Here is a 26,091-nt window from a genome sequence, read left to right on the forward strand (position 1 = left end):
CCCCGTAGACTGTAGCCTTCCAGGCTCCACTGTGTGTGGAATTCTCCAGGCAAGAATACTGGAGTGGGTAGCCATTCCCTTCTCCAGGAGATCTTTCTGACGCAGGGATTGAACTCTGGTCTCCTGCGTTGCGGGCGGATTCTGTACCATCTGAGCCACCAGGGAAATCCATGTGTGTATACACACACGCACACATGCATACCACATCTTCGTTTGGATAACATTCTTACGAAAAGCACATGGCTAATCCAGGCTTTTGGTAAAGGATAATTTTCTAAAGGCAAAAGGTAAAATCATGATTCATCCACTTACAATGTTAAGGATTATATTTCCTTAATGACCATGTTAAGGATTTTATTTTACTTACTATTAATGAGAGAACTTGGCAGCTGTTACCATTGGTCCAAAGAAGTCAAAAGAACCTAAGTTTCCTTGGAATAAAGGAACGTTGAGATGACTTTACAAGCGGGCAAAATTGACTTTTCCCATGTAGTGGGTAGTGGAGAGGGAAACCCACAGAAGTTCTACCAGAAAGCACTTATTTGCATGCCTGTGGTCAAGAATCATATTGCCTTGCCGTGTTGTTACCTACAATTTACACAGAGTTGCAAAATATCTCAAAAGCAATAAGAAAGCTATCTCCAGATAATGTGTTCAGTTTTCCATTGGAGACACCCAGTAATCTTTTCTGCTTATTCCAATGTTCTTTACACCTTCTTGTATCAAGCTTCAGTAGCCTCACGGAGTTTATCATCAGCTAACAGCCCGGATCTGTCCCCTCCACTCCTGATATACCTTCAAGTTGCTCACTCCCATGTTTGATGTGGCTTCTCATTGTCTGAGATCAAATCCAAGTCCTTTCTAGCAACTGTTTGTTTATTTGTGCACCCTTCATTCATCTAAGAGCCATTGAAATTGGCCACAGTGCAAATAAGGCAGAGTCCACGCTTCAACCCCCTGGAAGTGGATAATAGCAGATGGAGAAAGGGTATGCTAACGTGTGTGTGAGTGTGCACGCACGTGTGTATATTTGCAGGGAGGCTGTTGGCAGGATAGGATCATAAGAAGGGAGCAAGAATTGCTAACCCAGCCTAGGGTGGGAATGAGTGCTGTAGGAACGTATGAGAAGGAGGGGGACGCTGCTGCCCATGGCTGGGGTGAAGGGGAAGAATGGAGGAATGGGACAAGCATGTCCTTTTGGAAAGGTAGGGAGATTCCCGGCCAGGAAACTTGAACATCTTGTTCAACATCATGAGAAGCTGTGAAGTTTTCTGGGTTTGGCTTCTGGAAAAGATGTTGGGGAAGCAGTAGGGGGAGGGCTCGGCAGAGTGGAAAGGGGGCCACTCCAGCCACTTCCCAATCATTGTAGTCTTATTGCTCACCATTCCTCAAACAAACAAACTTCAGTCCAAGCCCAGTGTCTCAACCACTGCCTTATGTTCCTACGCTTGGGAATCTTTTCTTCTTGACAGCTTTGTTCCCCTTGGCCTTGGCACCAGCTCAAGGAAGCTGCAGACGTCCCGAAGGACATGACTTTTGGATGCTTGTTTTACACGTTTCAATGCAGTATCTATTGGGGAACTTCCTGGATGTGGAATTTCTCTCCAAATACACAGTGAGCCCCCGGAGGGCAAGAAACGTCTCCGTGAATGATACCTTCACGCCGTGTCACTGGTTCCTTAACTGTCCACGCGCCATCCCACCCACGTTCCTAGTCCTTCCCTGATTCTTTAACCACCCATGAGAGATCCTGCCCACATTCCTAGTCTTTCCTCTTGCGACCAGAGGAGAGACATCTGGGGTGTCTCACCCCACCATCTCTTAGAGAATGCAAACGAATTTTAATAATTAAAGCAAAATGATAAGTAAAATGACAATGAATAGAAATCAGCTCATTAGAGTCATTTTTCCCCCCTGTTAACCTCTGCAACCACTTATTCTTTGAATAGAGAAGGCTTTTTGTTACTGCTGTTGTTCAGCCGCTAAGTCGTGTACGATTCTTTGCGACCCCATGGCCTGCAGCACGCCACACTCCCCCGTCCTTCACCATCTCCCAGAGTTTGCTCAGATTCATATCCATTGGTGGTTTATTACCGGTCTCCCCCAAAACTCTGCGACATCCAAAGTCCAAAAGTGAGAAGAGCTCATGGCTGGCATCTGTCCCTCAGGTGAAATAAGGGACTTGTTCTTTGTTATAGCTTCGCATGCAAAGTCAAGACCTTCTTTATGTGGATGGCCTCCTGATGGAATAGTGTCACTTAATGTAATGGGTGTGATGGTACCTAAATGTTGCTCTAGGATTAATTACTTTGGGCATGCAGATCCTGATATGGTCACCATTTTCAAACCTTCCCCAAATGATAATTTATCATCCCAGGTTGCCCCCAATTCTCTTTACATATTTGCCCTGTGACCCCCAGTCGTTAGCTTTAAGCACCGCAAGTTAATTTCCTCTCATTCATTCCTGTGTTCATTCAGCAGATTATTTTCCAGTGCTTCCTATCCCAGGTTTTTTGCCATTTTTCTTGTATTTCTTTTGAAGATGTACCGTCTTACGAGGTACCATCCAAAGAAATACAAAACAAAACAGGGCAGGCCATAAGATTGAACCAAACATCTTGTTCTTAGAAATCATCATTAGGCTTAAAAGTAGTTACAGGGTTAGTTTTTCACTGGGGCTAATGCAGGGTAAAAGGCTAATCTCACTTGTAATTCTTAGCAGCCCTCTCACTAACCATTTGGTTATTTGATCCCCCTGGTGCTTGCAGTTTTGTTCCCTTGTGGGAGTTGGGGGGGAGGGGGAGGGAATGCTTTGTGTCAAGAACAGAAGCAAGGCTGGAAGTTTTAAGACTCACCATCTACCAAAAGGTTCTCACAGAATATGAACCGTCATGAGGGAATGTGCTCAAATAATCCAGAACACTTAAGCAAAACTTCAAGCCTCCAAGACTTTCCATTTCTCCTATCCTTGGACAAAATATACAGGCAAGTTGGACTCTGCTTAGCAATCTGTTACAGGTGTATTGAAGTTTTATTAAAAATGGTGACTGTGACAATAAGTGGATGAGACTCTGAGGAGGTTACACTTACCTTTCTCCTCCTGAAAATCGGCTCTTAGAAGCCTCCATCCTTTCCAAACAGAGAGTCTCCATAAGCGTAGGAGAGGGTGGACTTTGATGGGTGTCTTTAGAGTTTCCGTCAGCCTTGCGTGTCACTTCCTGTCTCAAGACACCTTCCGATCAGCTTCAAGCACTAGGTCAGACCCACTGGGAAGAAACAAGTGCTGCTGCTGATAGGTGTGTGAGATAAGAAACTGCCGGGTCTTCTTTGTCTGTGCGTCTGTCTCCAGCTTAATACACTCCCAGGGATGTTCTCTATGGGCAGAAAGCACCTCTTTTCTTCTCTAAAATGTTCTTAGCTATTTAGAGCCTGTGATAAGGGGGGTTTATTTGTTCTCATTTCCCATCCGTTGAGCTTTACTCAAACTTGTGTCTGGAGTTTTTATTGACCTAATTTACTTTATACTGTTTTCAGCTGATAACCATAAAATGGGGTTCTGTTTGTCAAGTGGAAGGGGAGCGGGGAGCAGGATGGAGCCGTCGTCTTGGACTTAAGAGTTGACTGGGGTTTCTCTCATCCCCAACTCCCGCTGGCCCCACAGTCAGGGGGCAGGAAGGTAACGGATTATGTCAAGTCTTCACTCTGTGGATCTGGTTTCAGCAGTTGGGTTGTTTCTTTTCATCAGCCTCAGATGGCTCCTGCCCCTAAACGGACTGTTTTACTTCCTGTAAACCTCATTCTCTGCCATGGAAAGAAAGAGGGAGAAAGAGAGAGGTGAGGAAGGAGAGCAAGAAAGGAAGAAAGGAAAAGAGGGAGGGGAAGAAGGAGAAAAGAGAGAGAAGGAATGAGAGAGAGAGAGGGAGAGAGAAGGGAGGGAGGGAGGAAAGAGAGAGAGAAAGAACCCTCCAAGGCTGGAAGTGTTCATATGAAAGGCTGCCTCATTTGCTGCTCCTTTTTGGCTTGGATCATCACATCCGTTCAGTAATGTCAGTGCAAGAGGGGGAGCTTGGTTTTTCTTGGTTGCCAAGGTCCTACCAGGGGACTAAGAAAGAAGGTCCACACACAGGATCCCTCCTGGCACAAATGAGAATTTCAGGAAATGGAGACTGTTTCAAATACTTGTTTTACAAGAGACTTTGAATGTGAGAACCACTGTGGAATTTCTTTTTCCTTAGCAGTATTTCCCTAGAAATCTCCCTAGTACCTAGAGCCATAAGTCAAAGGAGATAAAGTGGGGACATGTGTGGGGGTCATCCCACCTTACCCTTAGGTAGGGTTTCGCTGTGTTAGGAGCTTGTTCACATATGAACTACGACTGAGTCTTATTCTTTTTTTTTTTTTTTTTAAAGTATCTCCATTTTACAAATGAGGAGAGACAGCTCAGAGATATTAGACAAGTTGCCTGAGGACCCACAGCCTGACCTTGAGCTCTATTTTCCTTTCTGTTTTCTCAGGCACCGGGTTGCCTAGTTTGGGGGAGCCCTTGGCAGTAACCTCCATCTGAATTACATTCTTGGGGTTGACCTGTATCCTCAAGGTGCCTAAAGTACCCTTTGTACCTATTCAATCATTAAATATTTGTATAGATTCTCCTGTACCGACTTGTGCCAACCTACAACTGGCTGGGGAAGGAGGTGGCATGAGGGTGTGGTGGGAGAGATGGAGATTGTTTAAGGGTCCCCTTACAGAATTTTAGAGCCAACAACCCTTTTAAACCAGTCCATTCACTTTTTAAAAGATTTTTAGATGTAGACCATTTTAAGTCTTGACTTTTTTTTTTTTTTTTTTACAGCAGTGCTTCTGATTTATGTTTGAGGTTTTTGGCCACAACGCATGTGGGATCTTGGCTCCTTGACCAGGGATCAAACCTACACTCCCTGCACTGGAAGATGGACTCTTAACCACTGGACCGCCAGGAAAATTCCCATTAACTTTTTTTATTAGTGTCAAAATCAACTTTTCTTTTATGGCTAAACTTTTTATTTTGTATTGGAATATAGGCAGTCAACAATGTTGAGGTAGTTTCAGACAGCAGAGACTCAGCCATACATATACATGTATCCAGTGTCCCCCAAACTCCCCTCCCATCCAGGCTTCCAGGTAACACTGAGCAGAGTTCCCTGTGCTACACAGTAGGTCGTTGCTGGTTATCCATTTTAAATGTAGCAGCAGGTACATGTCCATCCCAAACTCCCCAGCTACCCGTTCTCCCTGTCCTTCCTCCTGGCCACTGTAAGTTTGTTCTCTAAGTCTGTGAGTCTGTTTCTGTTTTGGAAATAAGTTCGTTTGTATCACGTCTTTTTACGATGCAATACCACTCAGCTGTCAGAAAGAATGAAATCACGCCATTTGCAGCATCATGGATGGACCTAGAGGTTGTCTTTCTGAGTTAAGTAAGTCACCCATTAGTTTTTCTACACTGAGCCCGAAGCTTTGAGTGTCAGGTCTTGTCAGCGGCTGCGCAGGAACCAGAGCCGGGGCTTCAGGCGTCCAGCACCCTGTAGACTTCACTATGTTGGGAAGCCCCCTCCCCTTATCCAGGGTGCGGGTGGGGAGGGGGCAGGGGGGTGGCGCTTCCCTGGGTGGGGAAGTGATTTCCATGCACTCTGTGTTGACTGGCGGTGCTAAGTGGTTCAGTCTTGAGTGAGGGTCTGTTTACTAACATTTGTACCTGGTTGCCAAGAGCACAGGGGTGGGGTGGGATGGGGGGGGAGCCTTTCTTGGGGTGAAGCCTGAGCTGGGAGAGGATTTCAGGAGCCTGTGAAACATACCAGCCAGTGCAGCCGCCTGAGGGCTAGCCCTTTGTTTCTGGGGAGTCACCCAGGCAGAGCCGCGCTCCCAGCACCCTGGGGAGAAGAAGCAGATTCCAGAGGGGAAGCCCACACGGATCAGAGGTGAGGGCCGGTCGGGTCTACACAGAGAAGAATCTGTCCAGGGAGGGACAGCCTTCCCACAGCTGGCTGTGCTGCCGAGGTCTCCTCTCCCTCTGGGTCCTGAGCTCTGCCCCCACCCCCCTGCCCACGGACAGGCTGATTTTACTTTCTAAAGACTGCGCTTCCCAGAAAACTTTTTTTTCCTCCCTTTCTATTGATCAAAAACAATTTTTTTTTCCAGGAAACGGGGGGCACAGATTACTCTGATTTCACATGGTTTGTGCCCGCACACAGTGAGGCCTAATAAACACGAGCAGTGCCCCAGAGCGCCCAGACACAAAAGGCTATTAGCTTTTAATTGAAACCCTCCCTCTGTCCCCCAACTCCCCCAGTCCCTTCCAGGAACAGGAACTCAGGCCTTTGTGAAGCAGGGTCTATAGTGGAGGATTCTGCCAAAATGAAAGGAATCTTGGGTTGACCCAGAGCTGCGAGATGCTCTTTTGAGCACCACCCCCTTATGGCACTCAAAGGCTTTTCATTTTCTGAGCAGTATTGAAATTCTCATACAATGGAGGCCAAATCCTTGCGGTGGGGGTTGAGGGGTGGGAGGGGCGAAAGGGGCGAGGGCTGGCAGAGGAGGGGGTCTGGGGGAGTCCATCCTTTGTTATGTCTCTTCTTTCCTACCCATTACCTTTTTTAAAAAAAAGTAAGTAAAAAGACCCAGTAAACTTTATAATGAATAACGACATCACTTCCGGGAGCCCAACCGCTCCAGGGACCAGAGAAACTAGGAGAACAACAGACTATTTATAATCTCATTTTAAATTATTTTAAACACTCCCGAAGGAGTTCTTTGATATGCAAACATCTCGCCCAAACGGAGATAATTATTTATGGAGATGTGTGGCCCTTTGAAAGGGAGCTCTCGAATCCTTGGGCTCAGAGACTTCCTACAAAGGAAGAGGGTTCCAGATAAGAAGGGGCCGAGCTGATCCCCACCTTCCTCCCAGCCCTCCTGCCTTCTCCCTCCTCCCCAGGGAAGAAAACTGCTTTAAAGATGAAACTTCCCAGGGTTACCACTTACAGCTCGAGTTGCAAGTCTCAGGAGCAACCATGTCTCCTCGTCCACAGTCGAGGTTGCAGGCAGAGTTCCCTTCTCATCTCTGCAGCTCTCATCTTCTGGAAGCGAACAGAAGCCACAAGCCTAGACCTTTGTCTTTGTGCCCCGTCCACCTGAAGTCCACTGTAACTTACAAACACACAAGGGAGAAGGACGCTGCCCTGGGGACAGATTGGGGTACTCACCCGGGATGGAGGTTCAGGGCTGGTAGACAGGCCTTCGGGAAAGAGGACCCCAGTTGCCCACACTTGTCACAGCAGAAACCCCTCTGATTAGGATGGCAATGACCCTGGAGACTGCTCTTTTTCTTCCCCCTGGTTTTTCATTTTTGAAAATCTTTATTTATTTTTTTGCTTACCTTTGGTTCTGCTGGGTCTCCATTGCTGCGTGGACTTTCTCGAGGTGTGGCTCGAGAGCACAGGGGCTGCGCTCTAGTTGCGGTGCAGGGGCTTCTCACTGCGGTGGCTTCTCTTGTGGAGCACGGGCTTTGCAGGGCGCATGGGCTTCAGTAGTTGTGGCTCACAGGCTCAGCTGCTCCGTTGCACAGGGAGTCCTAGTTTCCAGACCAGGGATTGAACCCACGTCCCCTACACCAGCAGGTGGATTCCTAATCACTGGACAAACAAGGAAGCTCCTCTCCCCAGTTTTTCTTTTGAAAATGATTTAACTCCAGAGCACCCAGTGCCTGCTGAAGCCTGGGGACACGTCCCCTTGCCTCCCTCCCACAACCTGTCAGCATCTGTCACCTCCTGGACTGTCAGCAGCTTTGCACTTTTCCTCCAGGCAGCATCCCTTCCCCCCCCACGCCCCCAGCAGCCCTTTCTGCCCTTTTCAAGTTGGCCACTTGAGTGCTTCCCTGGCCTCAGTGATGGGAAGTTGAGGCACTCAGCTAACCTCAGCCTAACTCCCTCCCCTGCAGAACAGGCAGAGCAGTGGGCCTCTGAGCCCAGGAGGAAAGGCTAAGGTGGGGGCCTGGGCAGCCGAGCAGTCAGATCCCAAGAACCCAAGGGCATCCTTTCGTAAAAGAAGGCTTGTTGTTTTTTGTTTGTTTTCTGAGTTTATTTTTTGTCATACATTTGCAAGGCAGGAAGTTGGAGATTTAGTCCCTTATGCTGCTTACAGGTTAAGATGTTCTACCTGTGTTCACAGGTCAAGATGTCAGGGACAAACCCCAGGAGGAAAGGGTTTTCTTTCTTCCTGAGTGGTTGGGGAGGAAGGAGGCAGCATAGAGAATGCAAAGGTGCCGTGACCCCAGCATCCCAGGAGGAGCCCTCGGCCCGGAGTCGCAGGGGAAGGTGAGGGTACGGAAAGACTCGCGTGGGCATGGCACACCAGCGCTGGTGGCCCAGGCTGAGGACACGAGGGTGCGTGACCCCGTCCTTCCCAAGGAGGAAGCCACTGCCACAGACAGGAAGAGGACAGACAGGATCTCAACCTTCTTCTTTTTCTTCTTTTTTAAAGCAGTTTTAGGTACATTGCAAAATCAAGCAGAAAGGGCAGAGTTCTGGAAACCAAGCATGGGCATTCATACTGGGGTTCTAGAACATTCCCATGTGCTTCCTGCTCCCCCTCAAGCACAGCCTCCCCTACCATCGAGACCCCCCGTCAGAGCAGTCCGCTGGTCACGACGAGCTCATACTGACACATCAGGCATCATCACGCCAAGTCCACGGTTCACGGCAGGCTCCACCCTTGGTGAGCTGTGTTCTGTGGACTTGACGGTGTGACGTGTTGCCATGTGTCCGTCACGATGGTATCGTTCAGGGTGTTTTCACCCCTCTGTGCTCTGTTCAGCGTCCCACTCCCTGCATCCCTGGGATCCCAGGGCTTTTGAGTTTTGCAGCTGATACTTGCAATTTAACAGCTATGTTTTTTTTTTTTTTTTCAATTTAACAGCTATGTTTTTAAAATGGCACTTTATTTGTTTAACCCTTCTAAGGGGGGGGGATATCCCTTCTTCCCACACCGATTTGGGACTGTGAGAGGAGGTTTGACTATTTACTATCTGTTTGCAGGGAGGAGAGATGTAACCTTCCTAGAGATGCTGATTATTCTGTTTGTAAAGGTTTCTCCTGGCCGCACGGTGAGCTTTTGAGCTCTCAGAGGCTGGATGTGGGCTTTGAAAGTGAAAGTGTTAGTCACTCAGTCGTTTCTGACTCTTCAGTGACCCTATGGACTGTAGCTTGCCAGGTTCCTCTGTCCATGAATTCTCGAGGCAAGAATACTGGAGTGGGTAGCCATTTCCTTCTCCCAGGGATCTTCCCAATTCAGGGATCGAACCCACATCCTCCACAATGCAGGCGGATTCTTTGCCATTTGAGCCACCAGGATGTGGGCTTTGGGAACAGCTAAAGATGATGTGGCATCATTGCTTCCTGGCCTGTCCTCCCCACCCTGAGTTTGACCTCAGGGCAGTTTATCAGAATTTGACCTCCTCCGTGGTACTGATTTACAGACCAGGAAGCCAAGGACGCAGGGATGTGGGGGTGGGGTGGGGGATGGGGACAAGCTAGTTAGGAGCCAGAACTGGAAGACAGACAGTGACCTGGAAACAACTTGTAGCTTCTTCTTCTCTTAAAGCAACGGTAAATAGATTTGTGATGTCAAAATGTCTAAGTCTATTGACCATCTTCTCTTCTCAATCAATATTTCCGTCCCAGTGGTATCAACACAAGGATTTGGGCAGCCTAGGGCCATTTGTAAAGGGATTTGCCTCGTGCACAGAGTTCGATTTTCGATTTTGATGGAAAGGAGCAGTGCAAGAGAAAGAGTGAGGCGTGATGGAACTAAGCTGGATCATGACTGTGAGGCTGGCTGTTAGACAATTCTGTGCATTTGTCCAAAGGCATACAACTGGACAGAATGATGATTTGTGTATGTAGGTTAAAAAGTAGGTTCTAAAAAGGAAGAAAAAAGATCTTTATTGGAGGTCAGGAAACATGAGACTATTTCTTTTATTTATTTATTTTAATTGGAGTATAGCTGATTTACAACTAATTTATGTTTCAGGTGTGCAGCAAAGGGATTTAGTTATACATATACCTGTCTCTATCTATTTAACTCTATTTCAGATTCTTTTCTCATATAGATCATTATAGAATATTGAGTAGCATTCCCTGTGCTATCCAGCAGGTACTTATTTATCTATTTTATCTATACTAGTGTGTGTGTGTATATATATATATATATATATATGGTGTTTCTGGAACCAAACAAAGAGATCATCCTCCCCTCTTTGTAGTTTTCGTCAGTCCCAGAGGGAGCTGGGCCCACCCCACCCCACTGTGGCTTGCAGCTTTGTCTGCTCTCTGAAGTTCAAGTTCATTCACTTCCATCATCTGTTTTGTGTCAGTGTCTCAGCATCTGTTTGGCTGTAGTGCGGTGGGTTACACCCATCTCAATAATCTTTCTTTTTTTTCTTGCGTAACTTGCCAGTTCCAACAATAAGTTCACTTGCTGGACTCTGGGAGCCGACATGCCATCCAAAGAAAGAAAAGAAGCAGAAAAAGAAAATTAGGGCCACATTGGCCGCTGAAGAACATCAGAATTACAAGGCTTTTAGAACTTGTCTGGTTCATTCAAATTTCCTCCGCCTGTTGGCTTGAAGGTTTGTTTTTAAGAGTCTGCTTTCCAAGGTAACGCATAAGAGCCCCGTCGAGATGTCGGCTGTTCATTGTAAACACTGGGCTTCTCCAAAGCCCGTGACTGCCATGCCCCTCAGGAGGCTGAGTCCACAGGTCGGCTCTCAGCTACTCCTGAGTCTGGCAAAGGCACAGGTGCAGGTGAGCGCCCAGACCTGGGGCTGAGATTCTACCATCCTCAAACCTGACTCTAGACATCCTCCTGGTTCACCTGCCACAAGCCTGTGAAAGAGGAAACGGCCCAGTGGTCGTTTTGACCTCAATTCATCTTAGTTTCATGAGCTTTTCAAAAATGAAGAGACCTTAGTTTCATTTTAAGCCATGAATTTGGCAAAAGCATAAATCGGATGATTCGAGGCTTGTACTATTCTTCACCTGTTTGTTTTTTCCTTTCCTCTGTTTATGTTGATATTATCTAACTTCAGATGATGAAAGAGTTAGATGCGCCTTAGTCTCTCATCACTCGGGTTTCTTCTAGTTCTTTCAGAGTGCCTCATTTTGTTTCAGTGAGAGCCTGATTTGTGTTTGATGATTAGCTCGGTGTAGTGTGTGTGTGTGTGTGTGTGTGTGTGTGTGTGTGTGTGTGTGTGTGTGGGCATCTCTATGCATCTGCACACATGCATGTCTTTGTTGTTGTTTAGTTGCTCAGTCATGTCTGACGCTTTGTGACCCCCATGGACTGTAGCCTGCCAGCCTCCTTTGTCCAGGGGATCTTCCTGACCTTGGGAGGGAACCTGTGTCTCATGCATGGGCAGGTGGGGCAGCACCTTCCCTTTGGGGCCTAGTCTGCTTTGGCGGGGAGGATATGACCCCGAGTTCTCTAGACTTCACTCCAGGAATTTGGTTCAAATCCTGCCTTGGATTAGCTGAACAGCTTTTGTTCTGTTAAAAATATTATTTTCTTGATTTTTTTCCACCATGGGGGGCCTCCATCACCACCCAGCACCATGCCCCCCGACATAGGTGCACAGGGCATCCGCAGAATAAGGGGCTGAAGTGCAGGGCAGCTGCCAGGCTCATGGATGCCCCAGGGTGACAGCTTCCAGCCTGGCTGCAGGTTGGCATCATCAGAGAGATTCCCCTGTCAGGGCCCCACCCACAGGGGCCTGATTCTATGGGTCTAGGGCAGGGCCCGGACATCCAGCACCCTCGGCATCAAGGCTGAATCCCGCCACTGCAGAGGGCGCATTGCTTTCTTTTGAGTTTCCTGAAAGATGTTGAAAGCCTGAAATACCTGCTGCAAATCCTCCAGTTTCCCAGGTTCCTGCTCCGTGGTCCAGGTCTTTGAGGGCCCTGGTGCTCCCAGACTGGTCATCCCCAGGCCTGAATGTCGTGGGTGTCACCTAAAACCTCTGCTTAGCATCTCTTCTTCTTGTCCTGAGGATGGGTGGGTGGGAGCATGCATCTTCCTGAGACTTGCCCCAGAGAGACCTCCAGGTCCACTGGCTTCATAAGCAGCCTGGGGAATGTGTGCCAGGTGTGGAAGAGTGTCCCTTCCTGCCCATGAGGTAGAGAGGGGAGGATGGGGCGGGGGGCGGGGGCGCGGCCTCTGGCAGGAGGAACTACTGTTCCATCCTGTCCTGAACCCCCAGCCTCATCCTATGCAGTTAATAGCAAGCATGTGTGAGCCTAAGACATCTATTGTTTCGAAATCTGACTCATCTTTGAACAATTATGATCGTAGTCATGTGATTCTAGCCCTGGAATACCTATTATTAAGATGCTAATCTCCAAATGAGAAGAAGAAATACAGATATCTCTTTAAAGAAAGGACAGGTGTGTAGCTCTTTGTACATTTCATCATAGTAGGAAAAACTCAGAAGGCTGGGTGGAGGAGGTGTGGTGATGGGGGTATCAGAGGGCCCGACTCTCGGCCTACTGGCAGCGGGTGACCCTCCCTGTCAGCCCCAGCTCCCTCCTCAGTAGGTTGGGGCTGGCAGTGCCCCCTCGAAGGCTTGTGCATGAGGGATTAGGTGAGGCGCAGTATGTGAAAGTTTCTCTGAGAGCCCCAAAGCGCCGCCTAGATTATTAGCTGCGGCTATCAGTTTGAGAAACTGGCTTTCCTAATGAGCTGCTCAATTTAACTGCAATCCACCTGCTGGCTTGCGAGGCCCGCCTGTGGCTGGAGCCACCACCAGCGGGGTCACTGGGGTGAGCTGCAGGGCCCACGTAAGGGGGGTCACCCTCGGCCATATCTCCATCTTTTCTTCTCGGAGCCACTGCTGTGCCCAGAGAGGATCTGAGTGTCCGGGCAGAAGAGCCTGGCCAGTGAAGGATGGGAGTGGGAGGAAGCTGGGCCCAGAAAGTGACTGGAAAAGGGCTTCACTCCAGGACCAGGGGTGCCGGGAGGCAGAGGGGGTGGAGGGTGACAGAAGAGCTGACAGAGGAAAGAACAGGGTCTTGCCTCTAACTGCCCAGAAGGGTCAACAGCACACTTCTTGGGCCATGCTGGGGAGGTGCCCCACTCTGTCTGAGCCCAGGCCTCAGGACCAGGGGAGAGGAGGAAAAATAATTTTCCCTCCTCCCTTCCAGGTTCTTAGCTGAGACACCCCCACCCCAACCCAGTTCCCTGTAATAAAAGACAGTCAACAGAAGAAAAACAAACAAGTTTAATAACATGCGTCCCTCCTGTGTACAAGGGAGATGCCCAGGAAACCTGAGCAAGTCTTGGAAACAGCCCAAGCCTCCATCTTAAATGCCATCTCCAGCTGGAGACAAAAGGTTTTTAGAAGGGGGAGGCCAGTTCTGGGAGGTGGCGGGGAAAAGTCCAGTAGATAAGGGCACAGCTGTTGGGCAGACTTAACTCCATGGATACGAGATTCTAGAGATATAGCCAGTCTTCTCCTCCTGGTACAGACAGGAAGACAGTCTTGTTATTCAGTTGCTCAGTCGTGTCTGACTCTGTGACCCCGTGGACTGCAGCACGCCAGGCTTCCCTGTCCTTCACTGTCTCTCGGAATTTGCTCAGACTCATGTCCACTGAGTCTGTGATGCCATGCAACCATCTTATCCTCTGTTACCCTCTTCTCCTGCTTTCAATCTTTCCCAGCATTTCCCTTATAAATATAAATGTCTCTTACTAAAAGTTAGCATTCCCTGGTTTTCAGAGCTTTTCAATGTCCATTGTTTCTTAAAAATAATCAGCCTAAAATAATCCTTAACCCAAAGAGACATATTTCTTGTGGCTTATTCTACTCCCCTCCCCCTGCCACAGAAATGCACCTGGAAACCCATGGAGAGGACTCAGGGAGCACCTGCTGGAATGATGGAGAATCCCGTAGCGTATTCACCCATTAGCTGCTCTGTGTCCACACCACGCACGCCCAGGGGAAGGTGGCTGTGGAGCCTGCAGTGAACAGGGACTGAGACTCGGTGTCAGCAGTTCCCCAGCTCTTATTGATAAACAGAGAAAGTCTTAAGACCCTGAGTGCTTGTTGACATCTGTGTGCAACTTCTGGACTGCCCTAGGGAGACGGGGTCCTTTGGAGCCTATACTGCAACGTGGTAGGGGGTCACCCGAGAATCTGACCCCGGTCCAAGGATGCATTATGGCTGAGTAGGCTGTGCCTTTGGACTGTAAGATGGTGAGCGTTTCCTGTTCCTTTTCTGTTCATCCTGGTACGGGCTCTCTCACTTGGTCATTTTGCTCCGTGATCGCCGGGCCCTTGTCTAGGGTTGTCGAGGGGATGCATGCAGCAAAGGCTCAGAGGTGGTTCTGGAGCCCAGGTGGGCAGAGAGCCACGTCCACTCTTCCTGAAGCTTTGCTTGTCCCAGAGGCATCCCCATGGCTCCTCTGCAGGTGAACCAAGGGAGTGACCAGTCCCTGCGTGCAAGCCTTGCCTCCTTGCACCCTTTCCCTGACGCTGTCAACAGCAGGGAACTGACAACCTTTCTTTGGCAACGATTAGCTCCCAGGCTCAGTCCCAAGGAGAAACCCTGGGTGGTGGACATCATCCTTTATCTCACGGACCAGTTGAGGAAACGGAGACATGGACAGGTGAGGGGCACACACCTCAGTCCACAGGGTGCTGAGAGTCAGACCAGGGGCTGGACTTCAGTGCCTGTGCTTGGTCACTCAGACCCTCTGCAGACAGACCCCAAACCTGCCCCGTGTGTGGCCCTGGAGAACGTGGCAGGTGGGGTTTTCTTCGGTCATAGGGACAGCACTTGGATTTTGACTATTGAATCCTTTCTTGTAGACTCGGTTTAGATGTAGGTGGCTGAACACAGGGAAAAAATTCGGACTTAATCAGGCTCGACCTGCTTTTGAGGGAAATGCAGAATAAGTTGAGAGCCGGGCCCTCTTTAATCCTCCATCGAATTAGCCTGATGACAGGGCTACCTTCATCTAAGTGGTAAATGGGCAAAGTGGGTCAATCCAGCTTTAGCTTAAGCTGGGGCTGGTTGCAGGGTTGCGCGGCCACCCCCCATCAGGGAGAAGCCTGCTTCTTCTAATTTGCTGTGAAGGAGGAGTCTGCTGCCCTTTCTTGCTCGTGTGATAGAGTTTATATCATCATTTCTCTAAACATCTCTGTAAAGCAATTTTGGTCTCAGTAGTCTAGGGACGGCTTGAAGCTGGGCGTTTAGAATATCCGGAGTGTTAGTTGCTCAGTCACGTCTGACCCTTTGTGACCCCATAGACTGCAGCCTGCCAGACTTTCCTGTCCTCCACTATCTCTTGGAGTTTGCTCAAGTTCTGCCTGTGTAGTTACATTTAAATCATGTGGCAATAAATAAATATCATACAAGTCTCTCTCTCCCTTAAAAAATATTTATTTATTAACTTATTTATTTTGGCTGTACTGGGTCTTAGTTGTGGCATGTGGACCCTTCATTTCCTGACCAGGGATCAAGCCCAGGACCCTGCATTGGCAGCGAGGAGTGAGTCTTAGCCACTGGACCACTAGGGAAGTCCCTGTCTCTTTTTAAATTATTTATTTTTATTTGGAGGATAATTGCTGTACAATATTGTGTTGGTTTCTGCCATGTATCAACATGAATCAGCTATAGGCATTCACACGTCCCTTCCCTCTTGAACCTCCCTCCCACCTCCCACCCCATCCCACCCCTCTAGGTTGTCACAGAGCACTGAGTTTGAGCTCCCTGCATCATACACCAGGGATCTATAAAAAATAGATTTCCACCAGCTTGCTATAAAATGAAATCTGAAGTAGTTTTGGAGGCTTCTAGAGTTGTGTCTCAGCAAATTCTCTCTTCGCATCAGTTTATACTTCATCTGACTCCTCCCGATTTTTTGGCAGCTATGTGCCTCGAGGCCTTCAGGGATGTGTTTCACAGTGAAGGCGTTTGGTCAGTGGTCACTGTGGCGATGCTAGTACACCCTGACTGGCTCAGGGGACATTTTCCTTCTTGTGTCTACCGGGCTTTTGTCCCAGCGTGATAAGCAGAGCAAGGCAGGAAAGTGAGGACACGTGGACACAAAAATCTCTGGGCGCTCCAGGTGATATTATTTTGAAAGGCACGTATCCAGAGGCCAGAGGTCTCTGTGTTCTGAAGTCAGATATTCTGGGCCATCTAAAAGCTGGATACTCCCCAAAATAAGGGAGAGGTGACACTGGGGAGATCTCAGAGAAGGTCGAATCTTACTCCTACCCTAAATTAAAGTGCCTTCCCATCTTAGGTGGAGAGCAGCTGGCCTCCAACCTTCAGATGGGACGTACCTATATCTCTTAGCTCTGAAATTCAACTTGCATTTTTTTTAACGTTTCTACAAACTGAAATTAGATGGAGCCGGGATTAAAAGTGCTGACATTGCCACTAGGTGCTCTGTGATGACCTAGAGGGGTGGGATGGCGGGAAGAGTGGGAAGGAGTCTCAGAGGGAGGGAATATATGGATACATATGGCTGATTCACGGGTGTTGTACGGCAGAAATTAACGTATTGTAAAGCAGTTAACCTCCAATTAAAACAAACAGAAAAAAAAAGGCAAGAGTAGAGAAAAAAAAGTATTGCTATTGAAACGTGTGGCCAAAGAGCTGTGACCTCTGACCCGCCCTGGTCTGTTTGCTCCGCGCAGGGACCTGATGCCGAGGACCCTGGAGGGCCAGATCACCATGGAGAAGACGCCCAGCTACTTCGTGACGCGCGAGGCGCCCGCGCGCATCTCGGCCATGTCCAAGGACACCAAGCTCCTGGTGGTGGTCCGGGACCCGGTGACGCGGGCCGTGTCGGACTACACGCAGACGCTCTCCAAGCGGCCCGACATCCCCAGCTTCGAGAGCCTGGCCTTCCGGAACCGCTCGGCGGGCCTGGTGGACCGCTCGTGGAGCGCCATCCAGATCGGCCTGTACGCCGAGCACCTGGAGCGCTGGCTGCGCCACTTCCCCGCCCGCCAGATGCTCTTCGTGAGCGGCGAGCGCCTGGTGCGCGACCCGGCCGGCGAGCTGGGCCGCGTGCAGGACTTCCTGGGCCTCAAGCGCATCATCTCGGACAAGCACTTCTACTTCAACCAGACCAAGGGCTTCCCCTGCCTCAAGAAGGCAGAGGGCAGCGGCCGCCCCCACTGCCTGGGCAAGACCAAGGGCAGACCCCACCCCGAGATCGACGCGCAGGTGCTGCGGCAGCTGCGGGATTTCTACCGGCCCTTCAACCGCAAGTTCTACCAGATGACGGGCCACGACTTCGGCTGGGACTGATGGCACCCTCTTGGGCGTAGGAAATATTGAGAGAGATTATATGTATGTAAAATGTACAGAAATCTATTTTATAATAATTTATTTTTAATTCATAAGCAATTAATTCACTAAGCTGCCTAGCCACACTCTTTTAGAGAGTCACGTAATCTGTTAACATTCCAAAGTGTTTTCTAATATTTTCTTGTCCTCGAAATGGATGGTGCTTCCATTTTTTTTTCCCCTCCTTTGAGTTTCCTTTCTACCCATTGTATTTAAAGAAAAGCACAACTTGAGATTTTTGTTGTTACGGGTATGCAGCCTTCGATCGCTGTCTGGGTGCATTTGTCATCTCCTTCTTCTGAAGCTCCGGTTTCCCTGGCTGCCTGGCCACCTCTGGGAGCTCTGAGGAGACAGACTGCCACGTGGCAGCTTCCTCGGCCACTTTCTGACACGTCCAAGGGCGCAGACTCCAGACCACAGTGCTAGGTCTGCCCCAACCCCCACCACCACACACACATCCCCTCAAGTCCGCTCAGCACCGGGGAGAATTGCTACTTTGGCAGGGACATCCATGTCCTCTTAGAGCCTGCTGGTGAGGGGTCAAGTTCATGGACTTTGGCTTTTGATTTTGAAGGCTGCCCCCTTGCCTTCTCTTCTGCCCCATCCCCAGTTCATCAACCAGCTTGAAGTGTATGCAAATGTCAGCCCCCCCCCACCTTTCCCAGGTCCTGTGCTTGGCTGCTGCTTTAGAAATAAAGATGTTCCCTTCTAATCTGCATGTGAGTGCATCATGCTCCGTTCTCAGGCAGACAGTTTCTGCCTTGACACACCAAAGAACCCCGCCCCGACCCCGGCTAGCAGAACGACCAGCACGAACCAGGGGTGCCGGGTGTCGAGACCTGAAGGGGTCAGGTGCCTCCCCTCCTGACTCCACCAAGATGCCAGGACCAGCCTGCGCTTGGGGTCTGGAATTCCTCCCCTTGGATTTTCTAGCTCATCTCAGACAACACGGTCTGTAGCCAACAGCCAGACAGAACCAGGAGTGGCTCTTATAAAAAGAGACTGGGAACGCTGGCCCCGTGTTGCCTTGTGACACTTGAGCCTGGGCTGTCTCTTCTAGCCAGGCCCTGGCAGGAGAGGTACCAGCCTTGTAGCTGCTGTTGTGGAATGCTCTCCTCTACTTCTCTCTGGAGGGAGTGGTGGGGTGGGAAGGCCGGGGGAATCATTTGATGCTGATCAGCTCTTGGGTAACCATATAGCAATATGACATAATAATAGTGTCTTCACTTGATCCTCAGTTTTCTAACCCAGAATGGGAATTGTCATTTGCATTATACTTTCATCAAGGAATATATGGGAAGATGTTGTCAGCCTGGTTGGGTTACAGTCATTACAAAGGACACTTCTGTCTGTTCTATGCGATAACTCGCTCGCTAGAGAAACAAAATACTGGTCTTTAAAGGATGTCTTGTGGATAAGCTGGTTTGTCTTTGCCCACGTAGCTAGCTTGTGCTTAGCAGCAAAACTGTCATCCTGTAGGTTGGGTGTAGGAGGATGGACATGGGGTGGGGGCAGGGAGCTATGCATTCCTGAGATGCTGTAATCATCCCCTAGCTTTGTTACTGCCTCTACCAAGCCGAGGTGAACGTGCACTTAGGGGAACACCCATAATCACGGGGTGGTTCTCCCTTCTTGCTGCTTGGGTGTCAGAGACATCCTCATAAGGGTGCTGACTGATCATACATTTCTCCAGTCAGAAAGCTAATTCGAAATAAACCGGAACACCGCCTCTTTTCCGTTACAGTAGAACATGGCTTCAAGTCCGAGTCAGTCCACAACCACCACCTGCTCCTGCCCCATCTGCTTTCTGGCCGCTCTGGTGCCCTGCGTGGCACGTGATGTCCAGTTGCAGAGAAGTTCAGAGAAGGGCTTGCCACAAAGCCGTGGGGGAAATGCACACAAGCTTCCCTTCCCCTCCGGGTCCCTGCTTGTCTTTTCAAGCTGGACCATTTTTGATTAAGTTGTTTATTCTCTGCCTTAAAACTGAAACAGGAAATCCTCAGCTTGAAGGAGGGTCATTTAGTCATGAACACTGAAGTGAGTCAAGGTTCCATTCTAGGTCAAATCCTTGAATCCAAACAGATGTTGATAATTAGCACTGAAGGACTAGAGTGAGTTTTTCCGTGGAAGACAAATAAATCAGATTTCTTGTGCATCTCTTCCGAGGGGTCTGAGGGCTTGCGGTTTCTGACTGCTCCTGACGGCTCCCAAGGTTACACCCCATCGCGTGATACGTATTACAGGGCCCACATGTCTTCCCCTGGAGGAGTCAGGCAACACGTAAAATCAGGCCTTAACTTTCTTCCTGTCCCAGCCATCTGCAAGACCACCAACTTAACTTTTTCGCTGCTAGAAGGCAAACACCATATCATCTCTTGGCAAATTTTGTCCTAACGTACGTTTGGGGTTTCTTCCAGGTTACAGGAAAAGCTCTGATATTCATGAGGTACTCTTCACTGCACTCAGTGTGTTTAAAAACAAACAAAACTGCTGAGAAAAAAGTTGGAGGTTTCTGTTGTTCCTATCTAGCCCACGCTGTCTTTGAGGTGTTTGTCCAGGAGTCTGTGAACTTGGTACCTGGGACCTGGAAGGTGTTTAGGTACACGGACTGCACCATAAGCATCTAGTTGGAAGATGAAGGAGAAATTGTCTCCTTCCTCCTAGAAAGTCACTCCGAGTGACAGGTACATTTATAGACATTGGAGAAACAGAGTTCCAGATCCTACCAGGATATTTTCATAAGAAAGGAAAAATGGAAGAGTCCATTCAGCTAGAAACACTCAGTGTCAAAAAGGCCGAGGTGGAAGCCGATGTCTTTTTCTTTTCAGTTGATCAAGAAAGATGGTCAGTAAAACTTCAAGGTGTGGTTAGATTTTTTTTTCACTTTTGTAACATTAATTTATGACTGAGTTTCATTCAGCCCAGTAATCTGAAATACTGTGCAAATCCTAGCTGTTTCTGCTATAACCTGGATGTTAGAATAGCCAATATGTACAAAAAGGAAAAAAAAAATTAAATCAAGTATTTTGTCCTATGTATAACACAAATTAATTTTACACAGAGAAAGATGTTTCTAGGAAAATGAAATTCTGGTAATTCATACTATTTCTTTGTATGAACAAATAAAATATATTTTACCAACTCGTGGGTATTTCTGTGTTTTATTGTGTGTTGTGGATGGACAGGGAGGTGGTGGTTGTTGTTCAGTCACTAAGTCATGCCCAAATCTTTGCAACCCCATAGACTGCAGCGTGCCAGGCTCCCCTGTCCTCCACTTTCTCCTGGAGTTTGCTCAAATTCACACCCATTGAGTCTGTGATGCTATCTAACCATCGTACCCTCTGGCACCTTCTTCCTTTTTCCTTCAGTCTTTCCCAGCATCAGGGTCCATATCTTTAGCAAACAACCTGTTTTCTATTAACAAAGCCACCATCTCCATGGTTATATGGATTATTATTTACTACTTTAAACATTCAGTTCATTCTTCTACTTGATATTTTTGAATTTTCAATTGAGATTTACTTTCTGGTTGCATTTTACTTTATTGTTATTTTCTAAAAATATTTATTTCTTTGGCTGTGGTCTTATTTGGTCTTAGTTGCAGCATGTGGGGTCTGGTTTCCCGACCAGGGATCAAAGCTGGCCCCCTACATTGGGAGACAGAGTCTTAGCCACTGAACCACCAGGGAAGTCCCTCTGGTTGCATTTTAAAGTAGCCGACACTAAGTTAATAAATTAAGGCTCAAGAATCCTGACCTCTTTTTTTTGTTGTTGTTTTATAAGGCACTTTATTGAGGCGAGATTGGTATACAAAAAGTGTACATGTCTAATGTATAGCACTGGACGAGTTTAGTCTAAGTACACACCCGTGAAACCAATGCTGTAAGCATAGCCATCACCTCCAAAAGTTCCCCCCACCACCATTTTTATTTATATTTTTGTGGTAAGAACATTTTACACAAGACCCACCCTCTTAGCAAACTCTTAAGAATTCAGTATAGTATTGTTAACTGTAGACACTATGGTGTATCTTAGGTGTCTTGGATTTAATTCATTTTGTGGAACTGAAATTTTATTCAATTTAAAAAGGAAACATCTTAACAGTTTCAGGTGAATAGCCATTCTCTCATGCCATAAAGAAGCGATCTTAATTAAAAGCATAAATATTAATAGAACAAAAACTAATTGATGCTAATAATTTCTAGTTATGTATAACTCAAACCATGTTTGCCATAAGCTAACCTCTGCTCCTGGCAAAGGTCACTCCTGTTAAAGGCTCGCATTTAACCTGAGATGTGCGTCTTGCCATGAAGGAGGGAAGAGAATTGAAGACGGAACGATTTGCTTTTGGGGGTTGAGTCCAGCTTACCATTTTGGAAAGGCAGTGAGAAGAGCACCCCTCCAAATGGGGGGATGTCCGCTGCTCAGCTAAGAAACAGGTCTCCGGTTAACACTTGGTGTTGAAAAGCCTGCGTTTTATAGAGCTCGCTCCTACAAACCCAGGAGTATGCCACTGGTTGATGTATTCGTGGGTCTTGAGTGCTGACCTGACCTCGCACCCCAGCCCATCAATTTCTTGCTTTTTCTACAGAAAGGTAATAAAAGGGACCTAAAATCTACTCATTAACCTGATGGCACAGTTTAGAGCAGTATTTCTCAAGCTTGGGCAAATACTCGGATGACCTAGAGAGGTCTTAAAAATTACTGACGCTCTAACACACCTCGGAACAATTACATTAGAAACTCTAGGGGACAAGGCCCTGACACTGGTACATTTAAAAAGCTCCCTGAGCTTGGACCTGGAGGGCATTGTGCTTAGTGAAATAAGTCAGACAGAGAAAGACAAATACTGTCTCATCTCACTTAGGTATGGAGTCTAAAAACGGCAAACTTGGAGAAACAGAGCAGAATGGTGGTTACCAGGGGCTGGGAGTGGAGGAAATGGGGAGATATTGGTCAAAGGGTACAACATTCCAGTTATAAAAGCGTGAGTATTTAACATATAGTATGGGGATTATAGCTTATAATACTGTATTCTGTACCTGAAAGTTGCTAAGAAAGCAGATCTTAAAGGTTCGTTCCACAAAACAAAAAAGAAATGGCAGTTATGGGACAGGATAGAGGAGGTCGTGGACTGTAGCCAGTCAGGCTCCTCTGTCCATGGGGTTTTCCAGGCAAGAATACTGGAGTGGGTTGCCATTTCCTCCTCCAAGGGATCTTCCCCACCCAGGGATCTAACCCAGGTCTCCTGCATGGCAGGTGGATTCTTTACCTTCTGAGCCACTAAGGAAGCCCAGCTGATACAATGGTGGTCATCAAATTGCAGTTTAATTAATTAATTTATTTGGCCATGCTGCATAACCTGGCAGGTGGGATCTTAGTTCCCTGACCAGGGATCAAACCCCATGCCCCTGCAGTGAAAGCACAGAGTCCTAATCACTGAACCACCAGGGAATTCCTTAAGTTGCAATTTACAAACATATTCAATCAAGACATACACCTTCAACTTACACAATGTTATGTGTCAGTTATATCTCAGTAAAGCTGAAAAAGTTTTTATAATATGAACATCTCCCCAACTGACTCTGATATGGAGCCCGAGAGCCTTGGTTCTCCACATCGGCATTCCCTGGGAACTTGATAGACACACAAATCCTAGGGCCTGTATCAGATCTACTCAGTCAGAAGCTCTGGATTTCACAAGCTTTTCAGATGATTCTGATTCCTGCTAACGTCTGAAAACCAGCGTGTGAGAGCCTAGACTTCACTTCAGTTTAACACTGGAGAGCTTGCATTCCTCTTCAGGTACCTTTTCCTCTGCCCTGTGTTCTTTACCGAGAATAGCACTAAGCAATCACCCCTTGGAACTCTGGGTCTTCTCTAAGGGAAAGTCCATTTCAAACAGTGGGCATACCCGCCTGGCGTCCCTCACTCCACTGTGTCCTCTTTGATGTGGCTGCCCTCAAGCTATCATCGCTAACCTGTTCCTGCTGCTGCTGACAAGCGCTCAGTTGTGTCCGACTCTTTGTGACCTCATGGACTGTAGCCCTCCAGGCTCCTCTGTCCACGGGATTCTTCAGGTAAGAGTACCGGTGTGGTTGCTGTGCCCTCCTCCAGGGCATCTTCCTGACCCAGGGATGGAACCCTGGTCTCTTATGTCTCCTGCATTGGCAGGTGGATTCTTTATTACTAGTGCCATCTGGAAAGCCTGACCTGTCCCTGAAACTGCCCCAAAGTGGGATGACAGATTTTTCATCAGGGATTTCAAAAAGAGAGAGCTCAAACCCTTGAAATCCCTAATGTCACCTTCCAGTCTCAATTCAGTCTTCACCAATATATTTCTGGCACTTTGTATGGGATCTATTGTTATTTCTCCTTATCCTTCACAACTGAATACACAGTTGACTTCCTCAGGGGCTGATGGGCCATTCAAAGTGGAAGATTCCCCCAGGGTCACCTTCTCAATTACAAGAAGTCATCTGAACAGACAATGTCCTTCACTAGCATCTAGATTTATTTTTTCATTCCCACTCATGTTTATTATTACTGGGGGTTAAAGTTGATCAAGTGCTCACGATACTGCCCAAGACTTGCTGTAGTCATATGTCTGTGGGCTCAAGCCTGTGTTCTCCAGTTGAGAGCCTGGGATCGTCTATCTGATGGGAACTAAAAGAAGCTTAAGGACCCCAGGGCACAGAGTCCTGAGAAAGGTGAGTAGAACACACTGATGCTCGTCCCTCCTGCCTACATATCTGTGCAGGTGTCAGAGGCTCTTTTTCATCTTTATAAAGATGAAGCTGTGACCATTCTCCACAGATCTTGACCTCAAAACGTCTCAATCTTGTGAGCTTTCTCTTTCGATATTTTTAGCAGAAAAAAGAGCACCAGAGGCCACCATGTCTCCATCGGAAACATCAACAACAGAAGGCTCCGGAAGTCCTCAGGAAGGGGAGTCGTCTGATGGGAGAGAAGTTCAGAGATGTGGGGTGCGCTGTTCCCTATGACTTGGAGCAGGAAGAGGCTGGGGCAGAGATGAGTTCATTCATTCAGTAAATATTTACTGAGTGGTTATGGCTGCTCTGGACACAACCTAAACAAGACACATTTCCTGCCTCGAGGAATTCCTGGGGGAGGCAAAGATGCAACACAGTGTGATAAGGGGCCGTGAGGAGGTACTGTGGGAAGCCAGGACAGCAGGGCTCCAGCCAGATGTGGGGTGGGGGAAGGGAAGAGCCAAACCCTCCCCACCAGTAGGATGCTGCCAGGTGATTGGCTGGACGGTGGTCAGGAGGCAGAGGGAGAGAATCAATCCTTGCAAGGATGTAGATGTTCAGGAATCCAGCCAATTGGGAACCGTAGGCAGAGCTTGGAGTGTATGGGGGAGGGGCAAGAGGGTTCTAGAGGGGCCAACAGAAGATGGTATCCCAGGCACATTCAAGCAAGCAAGTTCACTGCAGTCCAGCTACTTTTGAGCTGCAAACTCCTCCAGCCAGTTGCGCCCCTCCACACACACCTATTTGGATGTGTCCCTGAGCATCTCTAATAAAAGCATGCCCCCAGTCGAAATCCATTCAATAGGTTCTCCTTCCTAAATCTTCTCCCCTTGTCTCGCCTGCTTGCAGCGCTCAAACTAGAAAACTTGGAGGCTTTCTTGGCATCTCTTCCCTGCACATTCCTCGCGTCCAAGCCATCATGAGTCCTGTCAGGACGACTTCCAGAAGTCTCCCATATCCATCCACTCCTTCCTCTCTCCTCTGACACCTGGTACAAGCTGCCAGGAGTGCATCTGTGCACCCCTGCAGTCGCCCTGCACCTGGCCGCCCACGCGTTTCCTGCTGCTCCCTGCAAGCTCTTCTGCTCACAGAAGCTGGCAGCATCTTTTAACACAACTCAGATTGGACAGTGCACTCCTCTGGCTAAAAGCACTTAAACAGCCTCCTGTTACATTTCAGATAAACCCGGACTCCTTCATTTGTCTTGGACATCCCTCCTGGTTCCCTCCTTGGTCCCTGTGCTCCAGCTGCGGTAGTTTTCTTTCTCTCTGCGGATACTATTCTCCTAATTCCTTGCCCTGCTAACCAGACACTCACCTTTCAGATCTCACCCCACCCCCATCTGCTTGAATTCCTCAGGGAGGGTCTCTTCTAACTGCCTGTGGTGGATGGTGACCTCTGTGAGCCACACCTCCTGGCATTCACATACTTGGGTATCATGCTGACTTGCTGATGTTACTACTTTAACCAATAGAAAGAAACCCGGGTGGAGATGGGAAATGAAGAAGGCTTTGCCTGTTGCCATAGTGATAGGGGAGCATCAGAATGAGGGCCTGGTTGGGGTGGTGGCTGGGGCAGGTCCTGGCTTGCTGACTAACCCCTGCCTTTCCAGTTGACCTGCTTCCCCAGATGTTACACTATGGGCACCACCAGTTCGAATGAGCTCTTTAAGTATCTGGGAGCCTGGAAGGGCAGGTTGAACTGTTGGAAGTCAGAGAAGATCTTAGCCAGACTGGGGACTCTGGGGGAAAATGGTATTATCCCACTGAGTTTTTAAATAGTAATTGTTTCTTTTTTAAACAGTTTTGTTCTGATACTATTGATATGTCAACTGAACTCTTTTTCCTCAATGATCCATGAATGGAACCAAGTGTCCAATAATAACTTGGTCAATAGCTGTGGAACATTCTCACCTTGAATGTCTGTTC

The 26,091-nt window shown here is 48.1% G+C and overlaps 1 protein-coding gene across 1 annotated transcript in view; it reads left to right on the forward strand.

Annotated features, from left to right (window-relative positions):
• The window catches only part of LOC102184089 (heparan sulfate glucosamine 3-O-sulfotransferase 3B1), a 42,971-nt gene extending 22,440 nt beyond the window's left edge, over positions 1–20,531 (forward strand). The window contains exon 2 of the mRNA XM_018064682.1: positions 16,733–20,531. Within this exon, the coding sequence (XP_017920171.1) occupies positions 16,733–17,351 (619 nt within the window). The 3' untranslated portion in view covers positions 17,352–20,531. The remainder of the gene's footprint in view (positions 1–16,732) is intronic.

This window comes from Capra hircus, chromosome 19 (assembly GCF_001704415.2).
Source record: "Capra hircus breed San Clemente chromosome 19, ASM170441v1, whole genome shotgun sequence".
In the NCBI taxonomy this organism is placed as follows: domain Eukaryota; kingdom Metazoa; phylum Chordata; class Mammalia; order Artiodactyla; family Bovidae; genus Capra; species Capra hircus.